This window comes from Rhyacophila brunnea, unplaced genomic scaffold (assembly GCF_057557595.1).
Source record: "Rhyacophila brunnea isolate RB1 unplaced genomic scaffold, BYU_Rbru_1.0 scaffold_13, whole genome shotgun sequence".
NCBI classification, from domain to species: domain Eukaryota; kingdom Metazoa; phylum Arthropoda; class Insecta; order Trichoptera; family Rhyacophilidae; genus Rhyacophila; species Rhyacophila brunnea.
The window spans coordinates 26980693-27006772 of record NW_028232785.1 but is presented as its reverse complement, the minus strand read 5'-3'; the positions used below and the strand labels follow the sequence as shown (position 1 = coordinate 27006772).

At 37.6% G+C, this 26080-nt stretch overlaps 1 protein-coding gene across 1 annotated transcript in view; it reads left to right on the top strand.

The window, feature by feature from the left end:
• Dcr-1 (Endoribonuclease Dcr-1) overlaps window positions 1–26080 on the top strand; it is a 71107-nt gene that overhangs the window by 30931 nt on the left and 14096 nt on the right. The window contains exons 19-32 of the mRNA XM_085940614.1: window positions 801–1693; window positions 2987–3165; window positions 4209–4379; window positions 4474–4652; window positions 5935–6035; window positions 8198–8354; window positions 9435–9549; window positions 11527–11630; window positions 12368–12573; window positions 14543–15820; window positions 17488–17640; window positions 18198–18344; window positions 20721–21414; window positions 23568–24076. Coding sequence (XP_085796740.1) covers window positions 801–1693; window positions 2987–3165; window positions 4209–4379; window positions 4474–4652; window positions 5935–6035; window positions 8198–8354; window positions 9435–9549; window positions 11527–11630; window positions 12368–12573; window positions 14543–15820; window positions 17488–17640; window positions 18198–18344; window positions 20721–21414; window positions 23568–24076 — 4886 coding nt within the window. The remainder of the gene's footprint in view (window positions 1–800; window positions 1694–2986; window positions 3166–4208; window positions 4380–4473; window positions 4653–5934; window positions 6036–8197; window positions 8355–9434; window positions 9550–11526; window positions 11631–12367; window positions 12574–14542; window positions 15821–17487; window positions 17641–18197; window positions 18345–20720; window positions 21415–23567; window positions 24077–26080) is intronic.

Genomic DNA, 26080 nt, shown 5'->3' with positions numbered 1-26080 from the left:
GTGTACACTCACCAAAGGCAAACACACACTGACAACGAACACCCTTAACTCTACCTTATATAGTAAATCAATACAATAGAGTAGGTAAAAACTCCATTACCTACCTATCTAGTCAGAGGTTACAAAAAAAAAAAGAAAAAATACAACAAACAAATTATGAATAGTTGAAGTGTCAGTAAAAAACCTAATTAGTAAAAACCCTATCTTATTAATAACAATACACTGGATAGCATATTATTATAAAAAAAAATAATGTTATAAAAGTAGATACCATGTAAGAGTATTATTAAAGACTAACATCTCATTAGTTAACTCCATTAATTATTTTTCTTAGAATTGACGATTACACGTCTTGAGTGTAGTATTTTTATTGTTTATAAAGAATAATGACCTATTATTAGGTTTGACAATTTATTATAATAATATGCTATCCAGTGTATTGTTATTAATAAGATAGGGTTTTTACTAATTAGGTTTTTTACTGACACTTCAACTATTCATAATTTGTTTGTTATATTTTTTCTTTTTTTTTTGTAACCTCTGACTAGATAGGTAGGTAATGGAGTTTTTACCTACTCTATTGTATTGATTTACTATATAAGGTAGAGTTAAGAGTGTTCATTGTCAGTGTGTGTTTGCCTTTGGTGAGTGTACACGACGCCTGAAGATGCCGAAAGGCGAAACCCGGGTCGCGAGAAACGACTTAAATGGAATAGTACAGAGCTTGAATCCATTAGAAGAAATATCTCTATTTTTTAGTCCAAATTCTCTGATTATATCAATGTTTTTTTTTATTCCAGTTAACAATCGAGACGGTACAACGTCAGTTGTCGTTGACTGGGACTTTTTGGAATTGATTTACGAACATACGAACGCTCTGAAGTTACAAAATACAATGGAATCGAAGACTTCCGAGGATATTACCCCGCCGGAAACGGCTGGAGATGGGAAATGCGGTGATACTGCTACAGGAACTGTGACGGAGAGAGTAGAAATCGACGGGAAACTTTCGAATCAGACGGATTCATCAAATTTAAATGAAGAAATGGCAACCAATATTAAAAGTAATCAAGGAAATATCGGTTTGGAAGAAAATTCTAATTGTCAGATGCTAGAAAAACCTTCCGTTACCAACAAAACAATACGCGGTGACGCAGAAATCGGCGGTGAAATGGATAGTAACAATATTGAAATTGCAAAAACTGATGTTGAAAATTCTGATAATATAAAATTGTCTAATGAAAAAACTGATCTTAAAAAATGTGATACTAAAAATCCTATAAATATAAAATTCTGTAATGAAAAACAAGGGGAGGATGGTGTTAAAAAACCTGACAATGAAAAAACCGTTCTTGAAAACCGTGACATTAAAAAGCATGAAAAAACCAATGTTGAAAAACCTGATACTGTACAGGTTAGTACTGAAAACCTTGACAATGAAAAAAATGATGAGCACGAAAAAACCAATGATGAAAAATGTGATAATGAAACAGGACATAAAGAATCTGTTATAAGTGAACTGCCCGGTGATGCGGTGACTGGTTGCGATGTAGACGACGCATCGTCAGCAATAGTGGAACAGGAGTTCTTGCAGAATCCGTACCTAGCGGCCGGAGAGACGTTTGTCTTCGACAGTGAAAAGTATCGGGATGCTGTGGTCATGCCGTGGTACAGGAACCAAGATCAGCCCCAGGTCAGTATTTCTGTTGTCAAAAGGAAGGGTGATTTATACAAACCACTAATGGTAATTTGGTAAATTAAAGGGGTGGCCGCGCGGCTTAAGCGTCGTCCTATAGCGTCATGGGTCCCAGAATCGAATCCTGTGTCTGGGAAATACACATATATAAAATAGCTAGGCTAAGTTAGGTTAGGTTAGGTTAGGTTTTCATTCTTGAATTCATGAATTTTGCCAAAATCAGTTGTAACAATTGAATTAATGTTCATATTGAATATAATGAAATTGGAGACGGTATAGTATATGGTCATCTCTGTCCGATAAGAAAGCTCACGGCGAACAGTGCCACGGTGAAATGTTTTACATACAATTTACATGTAACCAACAGCCTCCGCCTTAATTTATATATCCCTATGAACTGTCAAATATCAAGTGTCTTGTAGTAACATAATATTTGTTATACTATAATGCTGCAATCGCAATGACATGACTAATAATAATTACAAGATAAAAAGAACTTTTTAAATACAACGTTTTTAAATTTTCTGTTGAATCATATAAACTTGACTTGACTAGCTTAAACGATCCAAAAGTAACGCACGTATATATTAATATTAATAATTTAGTTGTTAGGACCTACTTAGCAACCAATAAAAGTTTTACTTTTTACGGATTTCTTCCGAAATAACTTTTCATACAAAACAGAATTAACTGAAAATGAAATCAATTCTGCTTAAAGATGGCTAAAAGTATTAAAAGAATGCATTGGCATCGTGTTCTGATATATTCTAAAAGTTTCAAATGTCTAGCTAGTCGGAAAGTTAGTTAAAAATCGATTGCAAGATTTGTACCGGACAAACAACCAACGGACAAATAAGAATACAAGCTAAGAAAAACGTTGTAAAATTGTAGGTTATGTTGATATGTTTGACATTTCAATACAAAAGTTTGAAGTTCGGGTGAACGCCAGCATGAACATACCCGAATTTGACCGACATGTCTACCAACCTAAATTTTCAAAACATTGCGAATATACCAATTATTAGTGATAATCATTGATAGCCGTCGATAACTGCCTCGTGTATGGAATGGCTTCTGTGTTAATTTGGACCAATGAAAGTAACGGAAACGTGCAGAGGTCCTTTTTTGCCTTAATTTCATACATTCAGGCTCAATCTCCATGCAAAAATATTTTTTTCAACATCTTTTTCTTTCAGCAAATTTATCATTAATGTTACTATCTTTATTATTAGTTATATGACATACGAATAAGTACATATGTTCTTCAATATCTTCACGGTCACTTTGCAGTATTTCTACGTTGCGGAGATCTGCTGGAACCTGTCGCCGTTGTCCGGTTTCCCGTCGTCTCAGCACTCCACCTTCGCCGACTATTATCAGAGCAAGTACGGAGCAGTTGTGACGCAGCCCCGACAGCCCCTCCTCGATGTGGACCACACCAGCGCCAGGCTCAATCTGCTAACGCCCAGGTGACCTGATCGTCAATTCATCATATACATATTATCATGGAATGGAATAGGATAGGGATAAGCATGAGACTCGGGGAAATAGGAGGCAGGGTCGTGGATGGTTTGACAATTACCTCTAAGACCTCAGTTACCTGTCCGGTTACTATACTCATTCGTTGGATGTTCCTGTATAATAATAAAGTACATAAAGATGGAATAAATATAAATATCTCGGATTGAGCGCCACTCTATGATGATGCATAGAGACAATAGTGACAAGGATAATTAAATGAAAAGCACGTAGAGAAATTTCAACAAATGTATATTAATAAATAAGATAACTTGCGGGCTACAGTGTATAGAGAAGTATAATTACTTAAGTGAATCACGAGCACCTAATGCGATATAATATTTAAACAAATTAGAACAAAGACCCAAAAGCTAATTCGAAAGAAAGACTAATTCGGTGGACCGTAACATAAAAGAACAATAAATACCAATTACACAAAAGGCTCTTCAGCCTTTTCGCTGCCCTCGATTCCTTCCAGGACGGAATCGAGGAGTGCGTCTTCAAACGTGTGGGGACCGTGGAGTTCCTCCGATCTCCTGGCGTGGGGGGGACGTCCTTCGGATGGCCATCGTCCTCGTCTCCAAAACGTCAGGAAATCGAAAGCCTTGTGCCCCCGGGTCCGAGGCTCGGAACTGGCCAAGACGTCTGCTTCCTTCGAAAGGTCAAGACTGAGAGATCGACTCCTGCTTCGCCTTCGTGTAAAAAGCCCGCTATCTCGTATAGCGCCGGAAATAGTGTCACGAACTCCGTACAAACTATCCCGTGCGCAGGCGTGATCCGCTTGTACCTTTGCGTAGTGTTGCCCTCGTAAAGACTTCCTTGGCTTAGTGTGTTATGTTATAAAATAACATGACAATATTCATCATAACATCTCAATAATTACACGATCACACAATGTGGCGTTAGCGTAACATGGCATGTGAAGGTGCATACTAAATAATTGCTTAGTCTTCCCCACTGTTATAATTGCATGTTTTTACGTGTCATTTTACAGGTTCGTGAATCGCAAGGGCGTAGCTTTGCCGACGTCTTCGGAGAGGACCAAAAAAGCGCATCGGGAGTCCCTAGAGCAGAAGCAGATACTGGTGCCAGAACTGTGCGGTGCTCATCCATTCAGGGGTGCTCTGTGGAGAGCCGCTGTCGCCTTGCCTTGCGTTCTATACAGGTGCTTTTCACGTTCAATCACCATTAATTTAACGAGCATCTCTGGCGAGTTTTTGTGTTTCACTAAAGTTTCCACTCAATGTTTTTCATTTCAGGATAAACAGTCTCCTCCTAGCCGATGAAATCAGAAGATCCGTGGCTTCGAAGGTGGCGCTCGGGACGCCCAGACCCCCGGCCGGGAAGTCGTGGCCCCCTTTGGACTTTGGGTGGAGTCTTGCTGATGTATTGACCGGCGACAGTGTCAAAGTGGACGAATCGGCAGATGATAAAAAAGGTAATTTTTAATAATTTGTTTGCGTCAATTTTGTCCTTATTGCCACGCCATCTTCGAAATTTTTCTACCTCGTGACCACAGTTAGGACAAGTGCCAAATTGATCGCCAATAGCAATCGAGCAAAAATACAGGGAGTCCGCACACGTGAGTGAATAAGTAACCCAACTACATAATGAAATAACTAAAAAAGTATGTGAATGAGTGACCCAGGATCCAGGAGTGCTTCAAGAATCCAGGAGGACTTTCTCTGTTCACCAAACCCTAAAGGTTAGTGTATCCGGAAATTTGTACGTAAACAGTTCACCGCAGGACAGTACATGAAACATGAGTTTGTGTAACATTTAACCAAATGACGAGTTCTTCGTTGAACATTTCACCGTGGAGTATATTTGTACGTATGCTACAGCATGTGGAGACGTCTTTACTAGGTTAGGTTAGGGTTAATCTAATTTGAACAGTACTATTTGCAAACTATCGCCGCATTTTGTAAGATACGTAGAAATGTATTCCACAGTGAAATGTTCAACGAAGAACTCATCATTTGATAAAATGTTATACGAACTCATGTTTCACGTACTGCGGCGCACGAATTAGTGTCCCACGATGAACTGCATACGTACAACTTACATGTGACCAAAGGTTAGTGACCGTCATCCCGAAGTCCACCCTACCTATACGTCAGTGGCGAGTGGTGGAGGTAGGCTGTTAGGATCCGACATAAATATTGCACACTAAACTTTGTCAGTCATACTTATTTGTTTTCATTGAACTAATAATTCAAATCACAGATGGTACTGGTTAATTTTTAAACATAAATTAAACCCCGCCTAAAACAAACCATAATAGTTTAGGTATGCTATGGGCGATCCGACAAAAATAGTGCACACTTTTCATTCATACTTATTTGTTTTCATTGAATAAAGAATACATCATAATATTAAGTGTTGATTAGTTTTTTTAAATTCATAATGCCCTGCCTAACACCAAACCGTAATAGATAAAAAATATTCCTATATCTATAAAATATTTAAAATTATGTATGATTTAATAGCATTATTTTAGATATTATCTATTTTGGTTCGGTTACGCAGGGTTAAAATTTAAAAACTAACCAACACTATCTGCAATTTGTAGTCTAAGTTCAATAAAAACAAATACATATGACTGACAAAGTTTAGTGTGCGCTATTTATGTCGGATATTAACAGCCTGCCTCCACCCTTCGTCACTCATCCCGGAACATGCCTGCTGTAGAGATAACCAATGCTTGTTTCTCTCTTCAGATACGCCGAAAGAGATTGAAGAGAAGTCGGATGAGCAAACGGACGCTACAGATTTAACTGCGAACCAACTCCTGAAGGAGAAAGAGGACGCCGATAAAGGGGTAAGCATGGGGTTCCTTAATTTAGGACGATGGATTACACCCACTACAGTGGCTAAGACTGCTTGCTCGACGTAGGTAAACGATTATGCCAAACTGAATAAATGATTGTACACACTTGGACACAGCAATGTCCCTAGGCAAAATGCTGTCCATAAGCATGCCGATGGTCTAATGTGAATACCCCGTATCTGACCTTTATGACAAAACTGACTGACTTTTTGATGTACTAAAAACAATATAATTACAAGATAAAAAGAACTTTTTATATACAACGTTTTAAAATTTTCTGTTGAACCATATAAACTTGACTTGACTAGCTTAAACGATCAAAAAAAATTGTACTTGACATTATCACCGGCCTTCTGCGCGCTCTTAAGCGGAGATAGCAGGCCGTGATAACGTCAAGGCCAAAGTGGGGGTGGGAGACAGAAACGCATGGTGTATAGTGTCGAGGCTGGTATATTTTATATTGTCGCAGATACAGGGTATTGTCGTTGGCGATCGGTTGGTATTTGACGCTTTGGCGGGCTGCAAACGTGGTGTCGCGGCTGGGCTGCTGATTGATGCTTGGCATCCGAGGCGAGTCAGTGCTTGCGGCGTGGCGATGCAGTTTTTATTTGGCGGGAAATGCTGGCTGGGCTGCAGACGCTTGTGGCTCCGCGTCCGAGGCGAGAGAGAAGAGATCCAGGCTGGTCGACGTCTGATACGAGAGAGAGCTTTCGCGGGCGATGCTGTTGGTTCAGCGTCACGGGAAAGAGAGAGATTTTCGCGCGCGTCTAACTGTCAGGTGGCGTCATGTTTGTCCGTCGGTCGGGAACCTCCCTGTTTTACCGACGGATTGACTAGTGGCGGCGCGAGCAGCCGTTTGTGACAGACCACGTCTGTTTTGGCGGGAGATGCTGGCGAATTTGAATTTCCGATTGAGGCGGGCTTCGCTCGGCCGAGGGTTGCGATAACCGCGAAGAGTGGACGTAGGCTGTGGTGTATGGGAAAGTTGATGGTTCGGTCCGTCCTTTGAGGTGGTCTCCTGTGGGAGACTTTCATCTGGTATCAACATGTCATATTGATTTCCATAGTAACGCACGTATATATTAATAATTTAGTTGCTAGGACCCCAGACCCCTAGAAACCAATAATGGTGTCGAAACAACTTTTCATACAAAACAGAATTAACTGAACATGAATTCAATTCTACTTAAAGATGGCTAAAAGTCTTAAAAAAATGCATGGGTATCGTGTTCTGATATATTCTAAAAGTTTAAAATGTCTAGCTAGTCGGGAAGTTAGTTAAAAATCGATTGCAAGATTTGTACCGGACAAATAAGAATACGAGCTAAGAAAAACGTTGTAAAAATACTGCCCATCGACTGCGAGATTCCCATATCTGTGGTTATTTTAACTAAAATGATACAGCCTTTTTAGTAATTTCCCGTATCTGAAGTTGTAATGATCATATTCCTCCCTTCATTTGCCGCCCCGAAGCAACGCATGATCTGCCTACCCCCACGGGACGTCACTGCTTGTACATTGATCCATATATTATTAGATACGATATATAGATGGGCGAGTGGTAGAGTTTATATATGAAAGTATTTACAAACTATAATTTCGAGACACTCGCAAAATGTCATGAAAAATGAAGAAACAGGTATTAGATAACAGCGGTGGAGTGGTGAGGCGAAGTGTGGGTAGAGGGGCATGTGCCTACATCCAACAGCTGTCCATCTCAAACTTATTGTTAAACCTATTGTTTCAATTTTAGAATGTGAACAAATATTGGAATACAATTTTTAAAAAACTAAATAAGTAATAAGTTTTTCTTCTGTCGCTTGTGCTGTCTGCATACACACAGTATTTATTTTTCTTCAGTCTCAAAAGGTTCCGAAGATACAAGGTAAAGATGTTATAGCAGCGGTACAGTGGTGAGGTGAGGTACAGGGGCATGTGCCTAAATTCTACCCATTCAACCCTTATCGAATAAGACACTTAAAGACATTAATTCATCATGACTAGATAAAATAATAAAATGTTCAGATAGCAGCGGTAGAGTGGTGAGGTGAGGTGCAGATAGAAATGCCCACGCATAGATCCAACGGTCGTCAATCTCATTAATTAATTTTTACTTTTACTAGCTGTGCTCATCATGTACTTTTTTTTACCAGTCGGACGATGTGTTCGAGATCGGCACGTGGACAAACGACATGGCCGCCTCGGTGGACAGCGCCGCTTTTGAAGAGTTCGACGAAGACGACGAGGACATGATGGCGGCCCGCGCCAAGCTGCCTGGCAATCTGACCATATGCACTGCTGCTGTAGACGGTAAAAACCATCTTGAGAAATTGAATTGAAGATATGAGGTGTCCATTTCTAAATACGGTTAATATCAACGAAAAAAATACAATTGCAATGTTCTTACAAAGGACATGTCCAATTTCAAGAAGGCTGTGATCCACATACTTCCCTTGTCACGCTCCAGCATTGGGGCACGGGGCAAGCACAAATCCGCATCACTTCCCTTGGTCCATCGCCAACTCTCGCGTATACTATCTCAATGAAATCATAATATTAAATCACACTTGAATGCACACGCTTTTTACATTTCACTACACAATTCCTATGCGTGTACAGCAGTGGTGAAGGGTGGAGGTAGGCTGTTAAAATCTGCCATAAATGATGCACACTAAATATGGTTAGTCATAGGTATTTGTTTTTATTAAACTAAGACTAATTTACAGATGGTGTAGTTAGTTTTTAAAAATCAATTAAACCCTGCCTAAACCAAACCGTAATGGTTTTGGTATATTTTGGGCGATATACGACAAAATTGTGCACACTTTTTCATTCATACTTATTTTTTTTCGTTGGATTAAAAATACATATTACACATAATATTGTTGGTTCATTTTTTTAAATTCATTAAGCCCTGCCTAAACCAAACTAAAATAGTTCTATCTATAAAATATTCAAAGTTATGTATGATTTAATTGCATATCTTTAGATATTTTATAGGTAGACGAGTATATTTTGACTATTATCTATTATGGCTTAGTTTTTGCAGGGTTTAATTGAATTTTAAAAACTAACCAACATCATCTGTAAATTGTAGTCTTATTTCAATGAAAACAAATACTTATGACTGAAAAAGTCTAATGTGCACTATTTATGGTGGATCTTAACAGTCTACTTCCACCCTTCGCCAATGGTGTACAGTGAGATTGACAAAAATCTATCCCGCAATCAACGTGTTATACATGCCTGTTTTAGATTATCATTATGTCATATATATATATCTAGAAAAGACGGTATACCCTAATGACATAAATATTTTTTCTACAATATTTTAATCACGTAGGTATGTTGCTAGATTTTCCCAGCATTAAAACGGTTAATATTCAACAGGTGGCGTTGATTGGAGTCTGTCTGGAGGTACTGATAATTCGCCGAAGCACTCCGCTCGGCAAAACAATCAGAGGAAGTATTCGGTGGCTGACAGTGACGCATCTTACGTCTCCAGGTATTCCCGAATTATTTCATCACAAGTTCCTATGGCTTTTATTGCAATCAAACTTACACAGGTCAAACTAGTAGAGTTATTACTACAAGACCCGGCACTTGGTTTACGCAGCGTTTAATTGAATTTAAACCCTGCATAAACCAAGCGATTCAATGGACGAAATATCCGGTCAAATGTGAGGATTGTTAAATACATATTCTTAATGTTATGCTTCATGTTTAAATCCAAGTATCACCGACTTGTAAACAATATTCTGCGCATGATAATCTAATAACATTTATTGAATTTTTGTCAGATAGCGAAAGTCAACATGCATTTTTGTAATTTTAGAGAGGTGATTATAGAAAAACAGCAACCAAAATTTGATTCTTTTTGTCAAAGCAGGATTAAGTACTGAAAGCAGGCGCGTTGACATTGAACATTAATGTCACTCCACAATGGGTGTGTGTAGATAATTAACCCTTTTACTCCCACGGGGCCGATATTTCGGCCCACCATACCTATGCGAAAACTCCATCTGGGCCGATCCATCGGCCGAAAGTTAGGAACCAAATTTACGATTTATTCCAAATTTTTTCCCGTCATATTTCGTTCATGTAGACGAAGCATTATATTCACTGTGTGTTGGGTGGTGAGTAACATTTATTTTAGTGTCGGCATTGTTTATAATTATGCCATACCCTAATAACTCACAAGTCATAATTGCTCTGCTGTCGAACTTGAGACCAAAGAGGGTCATAAAAATAATAAAACATTATTTTTATGACACATTTTAAATTCTGATATTTCTTTTAGTTGTTTTAGGATTCATATATCACATTACAAAATGAATTTTGTAATTTTTGAACTAACAATGGATGCCACTGTATTTTTAGTAAGATGGTGAAAAAATACATGAATATAAATATTATTAAAAATGATTTAGTGCTTTGAGACTTATTTTTTGAAATTACTTCATTCCATATCAGTTAGTCGTCGATACTGTATCGAATTCTCTTGCGATTTCGTGAATTGAATAATATTCTTGAATACCTTGACACTATACGATTTTTTTTGATTACTTTATAAAAATTCTATTTCATAGAGAAATAATAATATGTTTATTTTTTTTTCTGTTACTACATAAGGATAGATTATATTATAAAATTTGATATATCAATTATAAATAAAAAAATGTTGTCACACTTGTTTTGTTGTTCAAACATAGTTTTATCCGTTCATTTCTAAATAAATATTGATACATTATTTTTTTCTTTTGTTTTATTGATGTAAACTATTAATATTATTACTTATTATTGCTTTATACACCATTGAGAACACACAAAAAAAGTTTCAAATTTTTAAAACATGTGTAGAATTAGTTATTTAAAAAAAACTAAATCGACGATTTGTTGTCAAAAAACGCTTGGGAGTTTTCGCATATGCTAGGCTAAATCAGCTGGGAGTAAAAGAGTTAATATAACTATCATTTTCACGTTTCATTATCATGTTTTTATATAACGGGTTTTTGGCTTTAATAGACTTTCCTTCACCCGTATTAGTCCGTTATATCGACGTTCTACTGTATGTACATTGTGTTCTCTGAATCCTTTTATGGATGTACGGACGATAAACCAGTAGATGTCACTGAGGCTTTCAAGATGTAACTGTATAGACATATCCTCAAAATTCCTTGGGCTTTTCGGGTGACATAACATGTTTACATTCTCAAACAAATGGGAGAGGACCAAGAGATTCTACGGTAAACTACAGTACATCGACCACACTGTTAGAGGCCCGACTCATTGTCCGAGAAAAGATGAATGGTAAACATAGCAGAGGAAGATGCCACATTTGTCTGTGATCGATACGAGTTCAGTCCTCCACCAAACTATTCCGGGTAGCAAATGATCGAGCGAATCACGCCACGTAATACGATATCACACATAATCACGATAAAAAAAGAAGTACATTGTATATTCATGTGTTTGTTTGCAGCGATTTTGATCTATCGGATGACGGAAGCAATTCTTCAGGGATGGATAGTGACGATGATGATGATGAAGACACCGGTGACCACCAGGAAATGGTTTCCGAAAGAGGTTAGTGACTGCTTTATTTTTTTTATCATTCTAATTATGTGTTTTTGACCATATAACATTATGGTTTAATTGAATTTTAAAAACTAACCAGCACCATCTGCCATTTGTATTTATGCCAAATGTCAACAGCCTACCTCCACCCTTCACCACTGTTATCATGTTGTACCTATAAACTATCGGATAATAATAACAGCATTATTATCAGATATTTGATACTAATTAATATCAAAATAATGTCTGACAGAATTGGAACAACACATCATTTTTTGATCTCAATGCTATATGGCCATCTCTTTCTGTTACGACAACTCACGGTTCAGTGTAATACGTACAATTTAGATGTAACCTAAAGCAGCGCCGTCAGAATGAAAGCGTTATACAGTGAGTTCTCGACTTACGACAGGCATGTGCTTGCTGTATGAAGTAGCGTACCTTCGAAGATTGTGAAAAACCACCGTCAACAAGCGCTCGCAAAGGGTGACTTATTGCACTGTTAAACAAAAATAGATGACGTAATCGATCGATACATGTTATTTACGTCAGCAGCGCACGCAGGGTGACAAAAACTTGGGAAAACGGATTTTTTTTCTTCGTCATTGTTCCGAATGGTCGTAAGTCGAATACTTTATATTTTCTTGGAAACTCCGAACACTTGAAGTCGAAATTCATAATGAAAAAAAGTTATGTTCCTTAGAGAAAGGTTTCCAATTTAATTTAAAATTTCTCTGTTATTCCAGGCGGTATCAGAATCGAGTTCAAATCCGGCAACGAAGCGGAAGCCATTGATGTTCTCCCGACTTCCTCGGAGAAGTCCACCCCCTTCCATCATCAGCAGATTCAACTGGACTACGATGAGGGGAACCGCGACCAGGAAGAATACGTGGAGGCCTTCAAGAAGTTCTTTTACGGCTGCAATGGAAATGAAGACGATCACACTAAGGAGGTATGATTCTTATGAATATTTTTAATTTAAAAAGTTAATAATATCCTGTATGTTGGCGCATTGAAACGTGGCAGTTATAAACTATTGTTTATAGCTAGCAACATCTGAGGTTATTTTAACATTATTTAAGGAACGATGGTTCGTTGTATATAAACTAGTTTTACGTATATAACACTGATGCAAGGAGCCTTGTGATGTTTACTACAAATGAATCTTCAATGCAAAACGATTCGTCTGACTGTCAAAAATTGTATTTAAATCACTGCCAAAGATGCCTGAATAGACAAAGTGATAAATTTAATGTGATAACACTTGTATCACCTTTTTTATTGCTTTTGGAGTTAAGTGATATGTTAGAATAGCCTTGCAGACGTGCGCTCTAGTTATAGACGTCATATTGATATCGGCCTTTCTCCGTCGAGGAGAATGGTGTAGGCCGTTTCACTAGCAGGCCAGAAGCGGGGTGGAATTGAGAGAAACGCACGTTGAGGTTGTTACTGGCAGTTTATTATATCGCTATGCAGGGTAGTCGTTGGCGGTGGGTTGGTCATGGCGATGGTAATGTCGGTTTGGCGGGCTGCAGACGCGGCGTCGCTGGCTGTTAGCTTGAGATCTTGTGGCTTGGGATGCTTGATGCTTGCTTGGCGCCGACGCGGTCTTATTGGCTGGAGAATTGCAGATGCTGGCTGGGCTGCAGATGCTTGTTGCTCCGCGTCCGAGGCGATGCTTGCTGTTCGGCGTCCAATGCGATAGAGAGGATCGGGGCTTGCGGCTTGGCTGGAGAATCTGGAGATGCTTCTTGTTCGGGGTCCGAGGCGAGAGAGAGCTTTTCGCGTCCATCCAACTGACAGATTCGCGGCGTCCTGTTTGTCGTGTCGGTCGCGAACCTCCCTGTTTTACCGACGGCGCTGTTTCAAGCGGCCGTTTTTGGTAGACCGCGTCTGTGTTTTGGCGGGAGCGTAGACGAATTTGAATTTCGGATTTTTTTGAGGCGGGCTCCGCTCGACCGAGGGTTGCGAGAACCACGAAGAGTGGACATAGGCTGTGGTGTTTTGGGAAAGATGATGGTTCGGTCCGCCCTTTGAGGTGGTCTCCTGTGGGAGACCTTCATCTGGTATCAATATCTACAGTGCTCAAAGGCCAAGGTTACATAACACGATTGTATAAGTTTGTTGTTTTCTTTTTTGTTTACGTCTTTGCACAAACATTCTCGAAAAGGTGAAAGAACACATCGATATAAATATTTTTTTTTTAAACTAGGTACCAATTTCGTGTTTGCCATCATCATCAGGGGCGCGACAACCCGGTGTGGGTCTTGGCCTCCTCCAACAGCTCCCTCCACCTGTCCCTATCCAGTGTGGCCGCTTTCCAATTCGGTACCCCCAGAATATGGCAGTCACTGGCAGCTCCATCCAACCAGCGAATCTTTGGCCTCTCTCTTCTTCTACTTCCTATTGGATTGCTGGACATCACTCTCTTTGCCGGTTCATTGTCATTCATACGGTGCACATGACCTAGCCATCGCAGTCTCCCAATTGATTGAACTGCGCTGCAATCTTCGTACAGCCCATAGAGCTCAGCATTATAAATCTTCTCCTCCAATTGGTGCCTTCCCTGATCGTTCCATATATACGGCGGAGAATTTTTCTTTCAAAGATGTTCAGGGCTCGTTCATTTCGTAGAGTTAATGTCGAGGTTTCCGATGCGTAGGTGAGCACTGGCTTTACAAGTGTCTTGTAAATAAGTGCTTTTAGTTCGGCGAGATAGTATTCGGGACTTAAAATGTCTTAACAGGCCAAAGTAGCATTTATTTGCAGACATGATTCTCTTGTTGATTTCTTCTGTAATATCATTATGTTGAATTACAAGAGATCCAAGGTTTGTGTTTGCCAGTCCCTTCATAAACTTATAATCTGGATTTCACTATAGATGTTGGCGTAATTAATTAAACTATATCTTTGTTTTTTAGCACATTGAGAGATTCAGACGAGCGATTGCAACCAATGAGATAGACATTGTCGAGAACGGAGTCCTGATTGGTCAAGAAAAAAGCTTGGAATCAATGAGGCTTGCTGATTTGACTGCGAATTTGAATACGGAATCGACGAAATGTCCCACGGGGGTTAAGGAAAAAATTTCAAATACAGCTGGACGGTGTAAAAAATTTGTCAAAAAACCTCGAATTCGGACAAAAATGGACAAGATCCGAGTTGTTAAATATAAAAGGTTAAAAAACACTGATGAAACGTCAGACAGTAGTGATAATGAGGATTTGATTCGTCCAAGAAATTGCGATTTAATGTTAGAAACCGTTGAAATGGAAGGCACGATGAAAAGAAAAATATGCGTGTATTCTGACGTGTCGAAAAAACGTCAAAAGTTAACAGAAATACGTGCTTTTAAATCGCGTAACGTCTCAGCGGATATAAAAAAAGATTTTGTTAAAACACTCGTAAGGAACAAAGTAACATCTGTCTGCGGTAATGAAAAATATGCCAGTATATTACGGTTTATTCGTAAAATTAATACGCAGAAATGTTCGGAAATTTCCGTTGAAGATTTAAAACGCGTTAAAACGTTATTAGGAATACCGGCTGCTAAAAAAATTTCAGGTTTTAAGCATCTGTTTCCGAATAATTTAGTTCACGTTTACGAGAGCTGCGTTCAAAAGGAGTCGCACAATGAATCGGTTCACGAAGACGACTTGGTGAATCGAATTGAGGCCGATGAAGATAAAGCGAATCCGATTCCGGATGTCTTCGAAAAGGCTATGAGTAAAAAAGAATTGATCGATTTGTTCCGAGAGATGTTTCCGTATGAAAGATGTCCGAGTGAATTTGACGATTTCGATAGTTTCGGACTGATGAAAAACGGGTTTGTCAATTTGGAAGATATCGAAGTGAACAAGAGAAGAATTTTGAATCAAATCAAAGAGAGTTTGCCGGCGGATCAGTGGAGGCGATATAACTTTTTCGCTATGAAAGATTTAGATGAAAAAAATTTTGAACATGTTAAAACATGTAAAAATTTGGAAAGTTTAAAAAATGATGTAAAGAAGATGTGTGTTAAAAGTGAAGAAATGAAGGAAGACAGTGGAATAGTGTCCGACGATTCGGGGGAAACCGGTAGAAGACAGGTCGCGTTGAACGGTGCCGGTGAAGCGAAGACTTCTGGATTCTCGTTCAGTTTTGACCATCAGCCGGATTTGAGAAACCATCCTGGGCCGAGTCCCAGTATCATATTGCAGGTGAGACATCAATATTTTCATATAAGCTGCAAGTATTGTAATATCTGTACCTTAGAGCTGAAAGTCTGGAAGTCACATATTCAATATTTTGCAGGATAGCAGTTTTAACATAGTTAATCTAATCTTGTTAAAATACTCACCCGCGTTCGGACTAAAACTTGGACTAACTAGCTCAGTGGTTCTTAACCTTGTTGGAGGTACTGACCCCCACCAGTTTCATATGCGCATTCACCGAACCCTTCTTAATTGGAAAAATAAAATATGATTTTTTTTCAAATTCAAAACATAGGTATATATTTTATTGGTGCACAAAATGAACCGTGCATCAACATCTCTGTGTTGCATTGTCCAGCAATCTGCATGACAATGTTGGTGCTCTTGCAAAAACAGGGCTAATTCCACACGCACGGCAAAAACACGATTCAGCACCTGTCCCCGGGATAACCACCGAGCGTTAGAATGGTACAGAAGTACCTCGAATTCAGAACCCATTTCTTTACAGATGCAGTGCCTCAGAGCACTATTTCGCACATAGTTCACGCACACCACTACAATTTTTAATACTTCTGCCAGTTTTGGAGGCCAAGCGGGGCGTGTCATCACTAATCATATGAATCGGGTGCGTGTCTTGACCTCCGCTGAACCCCTGAGACTGACTCACCGAACCCCTGGGGTTCGATCGAACCCAGGTTAAAAACCACTGAACTAGCTTAAAGCAAAATGACTTCATTTGGACATCCACTCTTTCAGCTCTATATTATAATAATTGGACTATCGTCGTTTTAGAAGTAAGTATTTTGAAAACCATGTGACATTGGACTCCCAAATTCTCAGCATCAAGAGAACGGTGAATACACATTTAAATCTGCATACTAAACTCAAAAATGATAAAAATGTGACTTCCGCTCTTTCAGCTCTAATTTCTCTATTTCTTTGAGATTTATTATACCCCAGTAGCGAAGGGTGGAGGTAGGATGTTAAGATCCGTCATAAATAGTGCACACCAAACTTTGTCAGTCAAATGTATTTTTTGACTATTATCTATTATGGCTTGGTTTACGCAAGGTTTAATTGAATTTTAAAAAACAACCAACACCATCTATAAAAGGTACCTATTCTTAAATATGTATGTAATAGGTATTCAAAAACAAATAAGTATGACTGAAAAAACGTGTCCTATTTTTGTGTCGGATCGCCTTTAGCATACCTAAACTATTATGTTTTGGTTGAGGCAGGGTTTAATTGATTTTTAAAATCTAACCACCGCCATATTCAACATGTATTCTTAGTTCAATGAAAACAAGTAAGTATGACTGAAAAAGTAAAGTGTATTAATTAAAAACTGTAAACATATTTATGTCAGATTTTAACAGCCTACCTCCACCCCTCGCCACTGACATAGGCTAAATCAATTTTTAAGACAGCAACTTTAGATTATGTTAGAAAACTCTTAGTGTACAGCCTGGGTGGACAGCGTTGAGCGGCGTGCGCAACTCTAATGTATAACCGTGTGTGAAAATGTTCGCAAACAATATCTTTTTTTTTGTTATATGTTTGAGTTGCACGTGTCTGATTGGTTGTGATTCTCACCCATTAGGAAATGTCCAAGAAACGCGGAAACTTTTAAGTTAGGTCAGATTAATCGTACAGTTCTGTTTACCTTCCAGGCTCTCACGATGTCGAATGCCAACGACGGCATAAACCTGGAACGGTTGGAGACAATCGGTGATAGTTTCCTCAAGTACGCCATCACCACGTATCTGTACTGTACCTACCAGAATATCCATGAGGGGAAGCTGTCGCATCTCAGGAGTAAACAGGTGAAATGATTCTTCTTTCAAACATCTTAGCTCGTGGATAATGTGATGAAAAAATCGAATTGAAATACGTCACATGCAGCAAGACCGGCGTATGCGTCAGCTATGTTGGGGAGGGGATAGGTGAATTTCTCCTTAAAGTGATTGCGTCGAAACAATGACAAATTTTCATACGACACCATGCCTATGTTCGAGTAATGGCGCTCTTTTAACGATGTCTAAAATTTATAACTGGACATCTTAACGGAACACTAAACCGTTGTAAGGTACAAAAACTGCGATGGGCAGGTCACATTGAAAGAATGTCTGATGACAGGGCACCCAAAGATCCTGACCGGCCGAGCACCCCAACAGGAGTAACCCATAGGGAGGCAATGAATGAGATGGAGTGAATAGAGTGAAAAAGAAGGTAAAGTGGTAAAGCCTGTAAACTGAGAGTACGGCGCTTGTGGGGCAGGCCAAATCCGCCGTGGGATTTGGCCTAAGAAGAAGATCATTCTTACTAAAGATAGTTTATTGTGAATTTGCCAATTTTAAACTGTTATTATATTGCTCCGTAGGTGTCTAATTTGAACCTGTACCGGCTGGGAAGGCGCAAGTCTCTCGGGTGTCGGATGGTCGCGTGCAAGTTTGAGCCTCACGATAACTGGCTTCCGCCGTGCCACAGGGTGCCCGCGCACCTAGAGAGGGCTCTCATCGATACCAAGGTATTTAATCTTTTATTTTTTTATTTTATTTATTAAAGAAACAAACAGTTACATTTTGAATACAAAAATATGTTTAAATACTAATAGTGAAACTATATTGCAACCAACAAAGTTTCCATGTATAAAATATAATATAGTTTAGCCTAACAAGAATAAAAAGTGAAAAAGTAAGAAGAGCATAAATATAACGAAATTACATACGAAAAATGAGGAATAATTATAGACAAAAATAAGTTATATTATATAATATATATACATACATTTTAAATTTGGTTAAATCCATTATACAAAATTTTGGAGATAGCGCGTTCAAAGGAAACATATGTATTATTGAAAGGATCAACGGTGGAGAAAGACATATTGTAATTTAAAAAAGAGCGCCGAATAAAGGAGTTTTGTGTATAATTTAAATCATTACGACTAACATGGTCCAAAGCTTGGTTTCGCGTAAATCTTGATGGACAGTGGAAACCCACCCTTTCGAGTAGGTTTGGCGGGTCAACAAAACCATTGATAATTAAGTAAAGAAAATACTGATCAGAAAGATATCGTCGACTTTCCAAAGATGGTACTATGAAAGATGCAGTGGTCAAAATAGAATTAGCTTCGTCGTTTCTGTCATTATATAAATCATAACAGTAGGTTTTAAAATTTTCGTGCTTAAGAAATTGGTTTTGTACTCCTTCGAGATGGTTTATTTATGTAGCGTTCTGTGGATTCCACACGACAGAGGCGAACTCAACTATAGATCGAACATATGAGAAATAAAGTACCTTTACTACATCGGGTGATCTGAATGGTTTAGAAATTCGCCTAGTAATTTTAATGCTTTATTGATAGTTTCGTTGATATGGGCGTTAAAATTCATCTTATTATCCATTATGACACCAAGAGAACACGTATTTGTAATCTGTGTTGATAGGGTTGATACTTCTAGAGATCTTATCTAATCTTATCAATTTTGTTCAATATGTATGTGTATCGCTCTTGTAGAATAAAGTTTTGATTGTAACTTGTACCTATAGGGATACCATGTACAAGATTTGGGCAGAGCTAACCTGTCATTGGTGATGCCAATTCTCTGTTCATGTCCGCTTCTTAGTTAGATCATGTGGACAATACGCTGTATCTCCAAGAATCCATCTTTCTTGCCTGTCTTTAGGAATCCCGTAGCTCGTAGACTCGTATGTGGCTGGCATTTATTCAGGTCAGGCTGAAACTCTGATGAGTCTTCACAAAGCTGTCTAAAGTTAGGCCGAGGCACTAAATTGCGATGGTAGTGCTAGTTATTATGTAACTTCGAATGCAATGCGACAACCTGTTCACAGAAATGATAATTTCGATTGCATATTACGTTCATATAATTAACATATCGCACCGGGAGTGTAAAACCAAGGCATCTGCAAATTTTTCAATTTCGAGATTAAATGCAAAACAACTGCAAAAGTCGTGAACTTGATAATGTAAAAGTGAAGTAACTGAAAACACATGCAATATAATGTAGATAAAAACCAAATATTATGGTTTTTTTTAGAAACTCTATTTCTCCTAACAAAACGAAGATTTCGAACCCTAATATATCCAAAATATGTCTTTTGCAGATGCCTTGGTTTTACACTCACGGTGCGATATTACCATTTTCTTTCAATACAAAACCATCATCATTTTCTACAAACAGATTACTATATTAAATCCAAAAAATAAACAATAACTATAGTGGAACAACTTTTAAATTGCGCTGATTGCAATTTATTCTACTGCGCACGAAGTACATAGAATATATTTAAATATTGTTACCGACTGACTGCTCTTATAATATGAAGCCTATTGCATCGTTTTCTCTCGCTCGGCACTGCTCTGTCTAAGTCACATTTTCTGGCAAAACTATTTAACTTCACGCTAATCGTGATACTATGTTTATATTATTACAATATAAATTCAAAGTTTCGTGCCATGGCCTGAATATAGTGGGCCTTTGAGATTTCAAAGTGACAAGAGAGTTGCAAATTTTTATTTCCTCCATTACACTCAAAGTTATACCTTCGCACGTCCGGTATCATCCGCAAGCATCTATTCTCAAAGCACAGAATACAGTAAGGTGCCATGACTTACTACCGTAAAGCAGCACTCTCAGAATGCAAGTATCGAACATAGGGTATTTGGATTATGCCAATTGGTAGGACATTAAATTTGTTCAACCAAATCGCTTCAGGGAGATATATTCCTCTCAAGAGAAGTAGATGTTGTTTTATAAATACCCAGTTAAAACAAGGCTCAGTCAGCGATGTCAGTCGATATACAGTTTCAGCATTACTTTCATATTATAATAACATAGACTTTTGAAAACGAAGATATCTTAAAATTGTCCATTTGTAGGTTCCATCGACCAGGTGGAACGTTGCTGATATGCCGTCTTTAAAGAATCTATCCAAAGAAGAGGTGGAGCGGCTGGTCAAGGAAAGAATTGCAGAGCAGCATTCGAAGGCGTTGGAAGTTGCCGCTCAAAGTCACAAGAATTCGGCTGAAACTCGTAATATTTCGGACGAATCTTGTCCGATACATGGTGTAAATAGGAATTCAAATAAAAAGCAAATGATTTTAAATACAGTTAAGGAAGAAATTTGTGAAACTAAAGATTTAAAAGAAGTTGAAAGTGAAGAAAATTGTAACAATAAAGATAAAATAACAGATTTAAACAGTGAAATTTGTAGGGCAAAAGAAATCCAGTGCGTCAATGTCAAAAAATTGAAAATCGGAGAAAAAATGGCCGACCCATTAGAGAAAGAAAATTGTTCAAAAAAACAAACAATTTTGCAAGAAAAAATTGAAAATATTGGTGACGCAGCAAAGACGGTGACTTTTGAAAAGAAATCAATCGTCAAATCCAAATTCGGTGTGAATGCGGGAGAGAACTTGGAGAAATCAGTTCCGATATTGGCTTGCACTTGTTCTGCGGAAGAAATCGACAGTGATGATGGACCGGAAGGTGCTGACGATGACGATGCAGTGGCGCTGGAAGGAGTGCCATGTTTTGTGCCGTACAATTTAATCACGCAGCACAGTATTCCAGGTACCGTACGTTTGTGTCGTTATCCCTTTGGTCTTCCCTCTTATGTTCATCTCCATCCCGATTATGTATATATACGACAGTAGCTAGTAATTTTAGTTTGAGGAAATTTGTATGTGCTGCCTGTCGATCACCTCATAGAGCGAGATATCTGGCTCAAGGCACAGAACTGGTTAATATATTTATTAATTCCACACCGTGTCATGAGGCTTTATATATGCACAGGGAAAGGAGCGGAAAGCAACGGATGTCTTCGAAATGGATGTTGGCGCCGAATGCTTTATACTTATAGGACAGAATTAGTCAATCATCCGGAGTTCTCCAGATAAAGGTGCTGTAAAAGGAAAGGCTCGCACATTTTTGCATTCAAATTTTGGACTTTTCAAAGTCTACGAACCTTTTCGACCCTACGGTAATTGGCTAGAAAAAATAAATACATAAACATCAATGAATAATATATTTGTATTGTTTGATAATGGGATATTGGTAACAATGTATTAGTTATAATCAACAGAATTAATAATACTAGCTGAGCCAGCTGGCGGTCGTCAGTTTGTCTCGTAATATGAAAGTTGTTTTTATGGTTGAAAATATTAACCAATGAATGTTTTTACGAATGAAAAATATATAACTATGTATTGATTATAATAAAATATTATCAATGAAAATATAGGTGTAACAATCATCTTATTATGAATGAAAACATGTTACAATGATTTTTTTATGAGAGAAAATATTATTCAATGAATTTTTTTTGAATGAAATTATTACCAATGAATTTTACAGAATGAAAATATTTATCAATGAATGTTTTTATCAATGAAAATAATGAATTTTTTTTAAATGAATTTACAAATGGATTTTATGAATGAAAATATTTATGAATGTTTTGTTTTTTTTTTTCGAATGAAAATATTTACAATGAAAAACTAATGAACTTTTTAAAAGAATGAAATTATTTTCAATGAATTTATGAATGGATTTTTATGAATGAAAATATTTATGAAGGTTTTTTTCATGAATGATATTATAAACAATAATTTTTTTTTATGAATGAAATTATCTAATTTTTGACCAATGAAAATAATATGAATGAATTTATATTAATGATTTTTTTTTTTTTATGAATGAATATTTTTAGGAATAAAATTATAAACAATGAATTTTGTTTATGAATGAAAATAGTTAGCACTGAATGTATTTATGAATAAAAATGTTACAATGAATTTTTTAAAATGGAAAATATTAGGTACAATGAATGTTTTTATGAATGAAAATATATTTCAATGAATATTATCCATTATCTGCTGCACATATGCAGTGTATGGTTTGTTTGTTCACTCATGCGAGGCGTCATTATTTTACTATTTTTTTACAAATTTTACGAATATCATACAAAAGGTGAATATGGCGGAGAGCAATTCCTGGAATACTAAACCAAATCCTATGGTACAAAACTTTCATTAATTTGAAATCTATGTCGTATTAAGATAACACCAAAACAACACAAAATGTTATTATTGTTTGTAGAAATAAGTGTGTACGACATGTCAAGTTTCTCATTAAGGCTATACCTCAGCTGGGGCACGCTCTAAAACGATCGTGACTACGCGTCGCGAAGATTATGCAAACGACGCCTGCAGAACAAAACATAATTTGTCATAAAAATTCAACATGCGTCCATTTAATGTTCTGTTTATTGTTCTATTAGTAACAATAATAATATATTCGTTGACATGTTTTCTTTTTCAAGTAAATGGGTATCGTTTTTTAGTCATCTTTACACGATTTAAGAATTAATACCCCTGTCGCCATCACGAAACAATTTGACGTGTTCACAGCTCGACTTTCTCTCGATTTCGATTACCAGCGAGTCCAAAATTTCGTCGCACCTATAGTTAAAAATTATCTGGCGTTTCATTGAAGTATGCTCTTAAACGGAGCTGTAGTATCTAGAATTTCACATATTCACAAAATTCTAGTCCATTTCAAGCGCAGGTCATGCGCCCGGTTTCCGAATCCTTATGTTAATGTGAACCCTTTGCTTCAGCCCCATCATTATGTTACATTGATGTAAACTGATTGATCAATGTTAGTTACATAATTTATAAGAACAATATTTTCTAATTAATACAATCGTCCCATTATTTTTGCAGATAAATCAGTAGCCGATTGTGTAGAAGCTTTAATCGGGGCCTATTTGATAGAATGTGGACCACGAGGAGCTCTTTTATTCATGGCGTGGCTTGGAATCAGGGTCCTGCCTAAGGAAGAAATGATTTTGGACAAAGATCACCCGTTTATTAAAGCGATGATGTCGAAAACGGACCAGAACTCAACAGATAAAACCTGTCAATTCGGACAAAATAATTCAATTGGAAAGAGCTTAGGTGTGGTTATGGAAGATATAGAAGGTCCAATCGATGACGACGGAGACACGGCAACCGAATACCCTTACGACGATGACGATAGGCAAGACGACGACTTGGCAAACATTTTGGATGGCGTCAATAAACTAAATGACTGCCAGGAAGCGGAGGGTGACGTGATAGAAGAGGGCGAAAGCGATTTCGAGGAGGCGGAAAACGAAGACGGGACCGGTTGGGAGGGCAGAGTGCCGGGAAGTCTAAAACCTTACCAAAATGAAAAAGGAGATTGGGTGCAGGCAAGTACTTCTCCTATTATTAGCTGTCAGCGGTGATTTTTATTTTACCTTCAGTTTCAGTATTATAAACAACTATAGAATATATACCATCATAAATTGTCCGATGTTCGAAATTAGAACTAAGCTTACCACAGTATAAAAAGTATTGAGTGATATGTCAAATATTAGCATGTGGCGCCCTCACTTATCGGACAACTTATACTTGTGGAACTACGTGCGTATTTTGTCACCTGTAAATTGTTTTAGTCAATAGTTTTGCGGCAAACTGTTACGTGTGGATATTCTTTATGACGTCATTACCATTTTGAACATGTCAAGCAGGCTTGAATAATCCAGAGATTTCATTAAATTTGATATATGTCACAGCCAAAATTAAATTGTTTTTTTTTGTATATTTAATATGGCCAACAGGCCAGTGGCGAAGGGTGGAGGTAGGCTGTTAAGATTCAACTTAAATAGTGCACACTAAACTTTATCAGTGAAACGTATTTGTTTTCGTTGAACTAAACTACAATGTATTGATAGTGCACGTTAGTTTTTAAAATTCACCAGTCACCATTTGCAATTTATATTGTTAGTTCAATGAAAACAAATACAAATACTTACAAAGTTTAGTGTGCACCATGTCGAATCTTAATAATCTTAATCGTAAATGTGAACTCTGCCATTCTTGGTGGTGTTGGCTTGTGTGTCTCTGATAATTACCTTAGGAATCGGGGGCATCCGTTGTTTGTTCTCCCACGGTGCAGAACTAACCTGCCATTAGTAATGCCAATTGGGAGGGCAGTAATCATGTTTAATGAAATCGCTTCGGATATTGATATATTCCACTTACGTGAGGGTGAATTTAGGTGGACGTTGTTTTATAAGTTTTTAAGATAGGGTCTATCAAAGTTCACTCTGTGTGCTTCCATCTACTTTTATTTTGTTACTTATTTTATTTATTTTCTTATTTTATTTCTTATTTTATTACTTATTCTTACAAATTATACTTATTTTACTTTATATATATACTTATATATATACATACTTACAGGGCTTTTTTTTCCATTTAACGCGGTGGAACGGCGTTCCGGCACCTTTTTTCACGGTTTTATTTCAAAATCAATTAAACGAAAAAATATTTGCGCTTAAGTAATTACAATAATAATTCGTTAAAATGATAAAATAAGGTACAGGTGGAAGCCATTTTGAATGTTGGTGTGTTAGTGTTAGTGAACTAACCGTATAGTTTAAATAGCAAACATGCGTATGTAACTAGCTTCATACGTATGCTGCGTATTATGATTTTGACAGTTTGACGTTTATCGCATGGCAGCATCTGCGTATATTGTTATTTACGTTTGTTTAGTCAGTTTGTGTTACGATTACGTGTTGTGCAACTATTTTATATATTATTTAGTGCAACCCCAAGTTTAAATATGAAAAAAATTTCCTGTTACTTCTCAACCACCGGCAGCGGCGCCGATTCCGCAAATAAAAAGCTCAAAACAGAAACGATGACAGAAGATATGGAAATATCGGTACATGTAGATGTTCCTGAATCATCTCTAGCTGATCTCGGGGATCAAGGTCGAACTCAAAACGATTGGCCAGACTGCTGGTCATTAGATCAAAAAAACGATTTTTGCTCAAAAAACGAATGGTTGAACGTACACAAAATGAAACTTGGCTGCACAATTTGCAGAAACGTTGGAACTCTTGGAACTGAAACGACAATGGGAATGAAAATATCCAAAGAATGGGCCAATAATGAAATCACGTATTCTGGGAAAGAGAGGAAGCTACAATTGGGGTCACTTCGAAAAAAAATTTTCGATCACAGAGGATCTATTGCACACAAAGCAGCGTTAAAAATCATTTCTGAAGCCAAAAAAAAGCAGATTGAAAATACTTTTTTAAAATCGTTATCTCGCGAAAAAGTAATAACAGCAAACATTTTTCGAACTGCATATAAAGTAGCTAAGGAAAATCAATCATTCAATATGTTTGAAAGTGAAATTA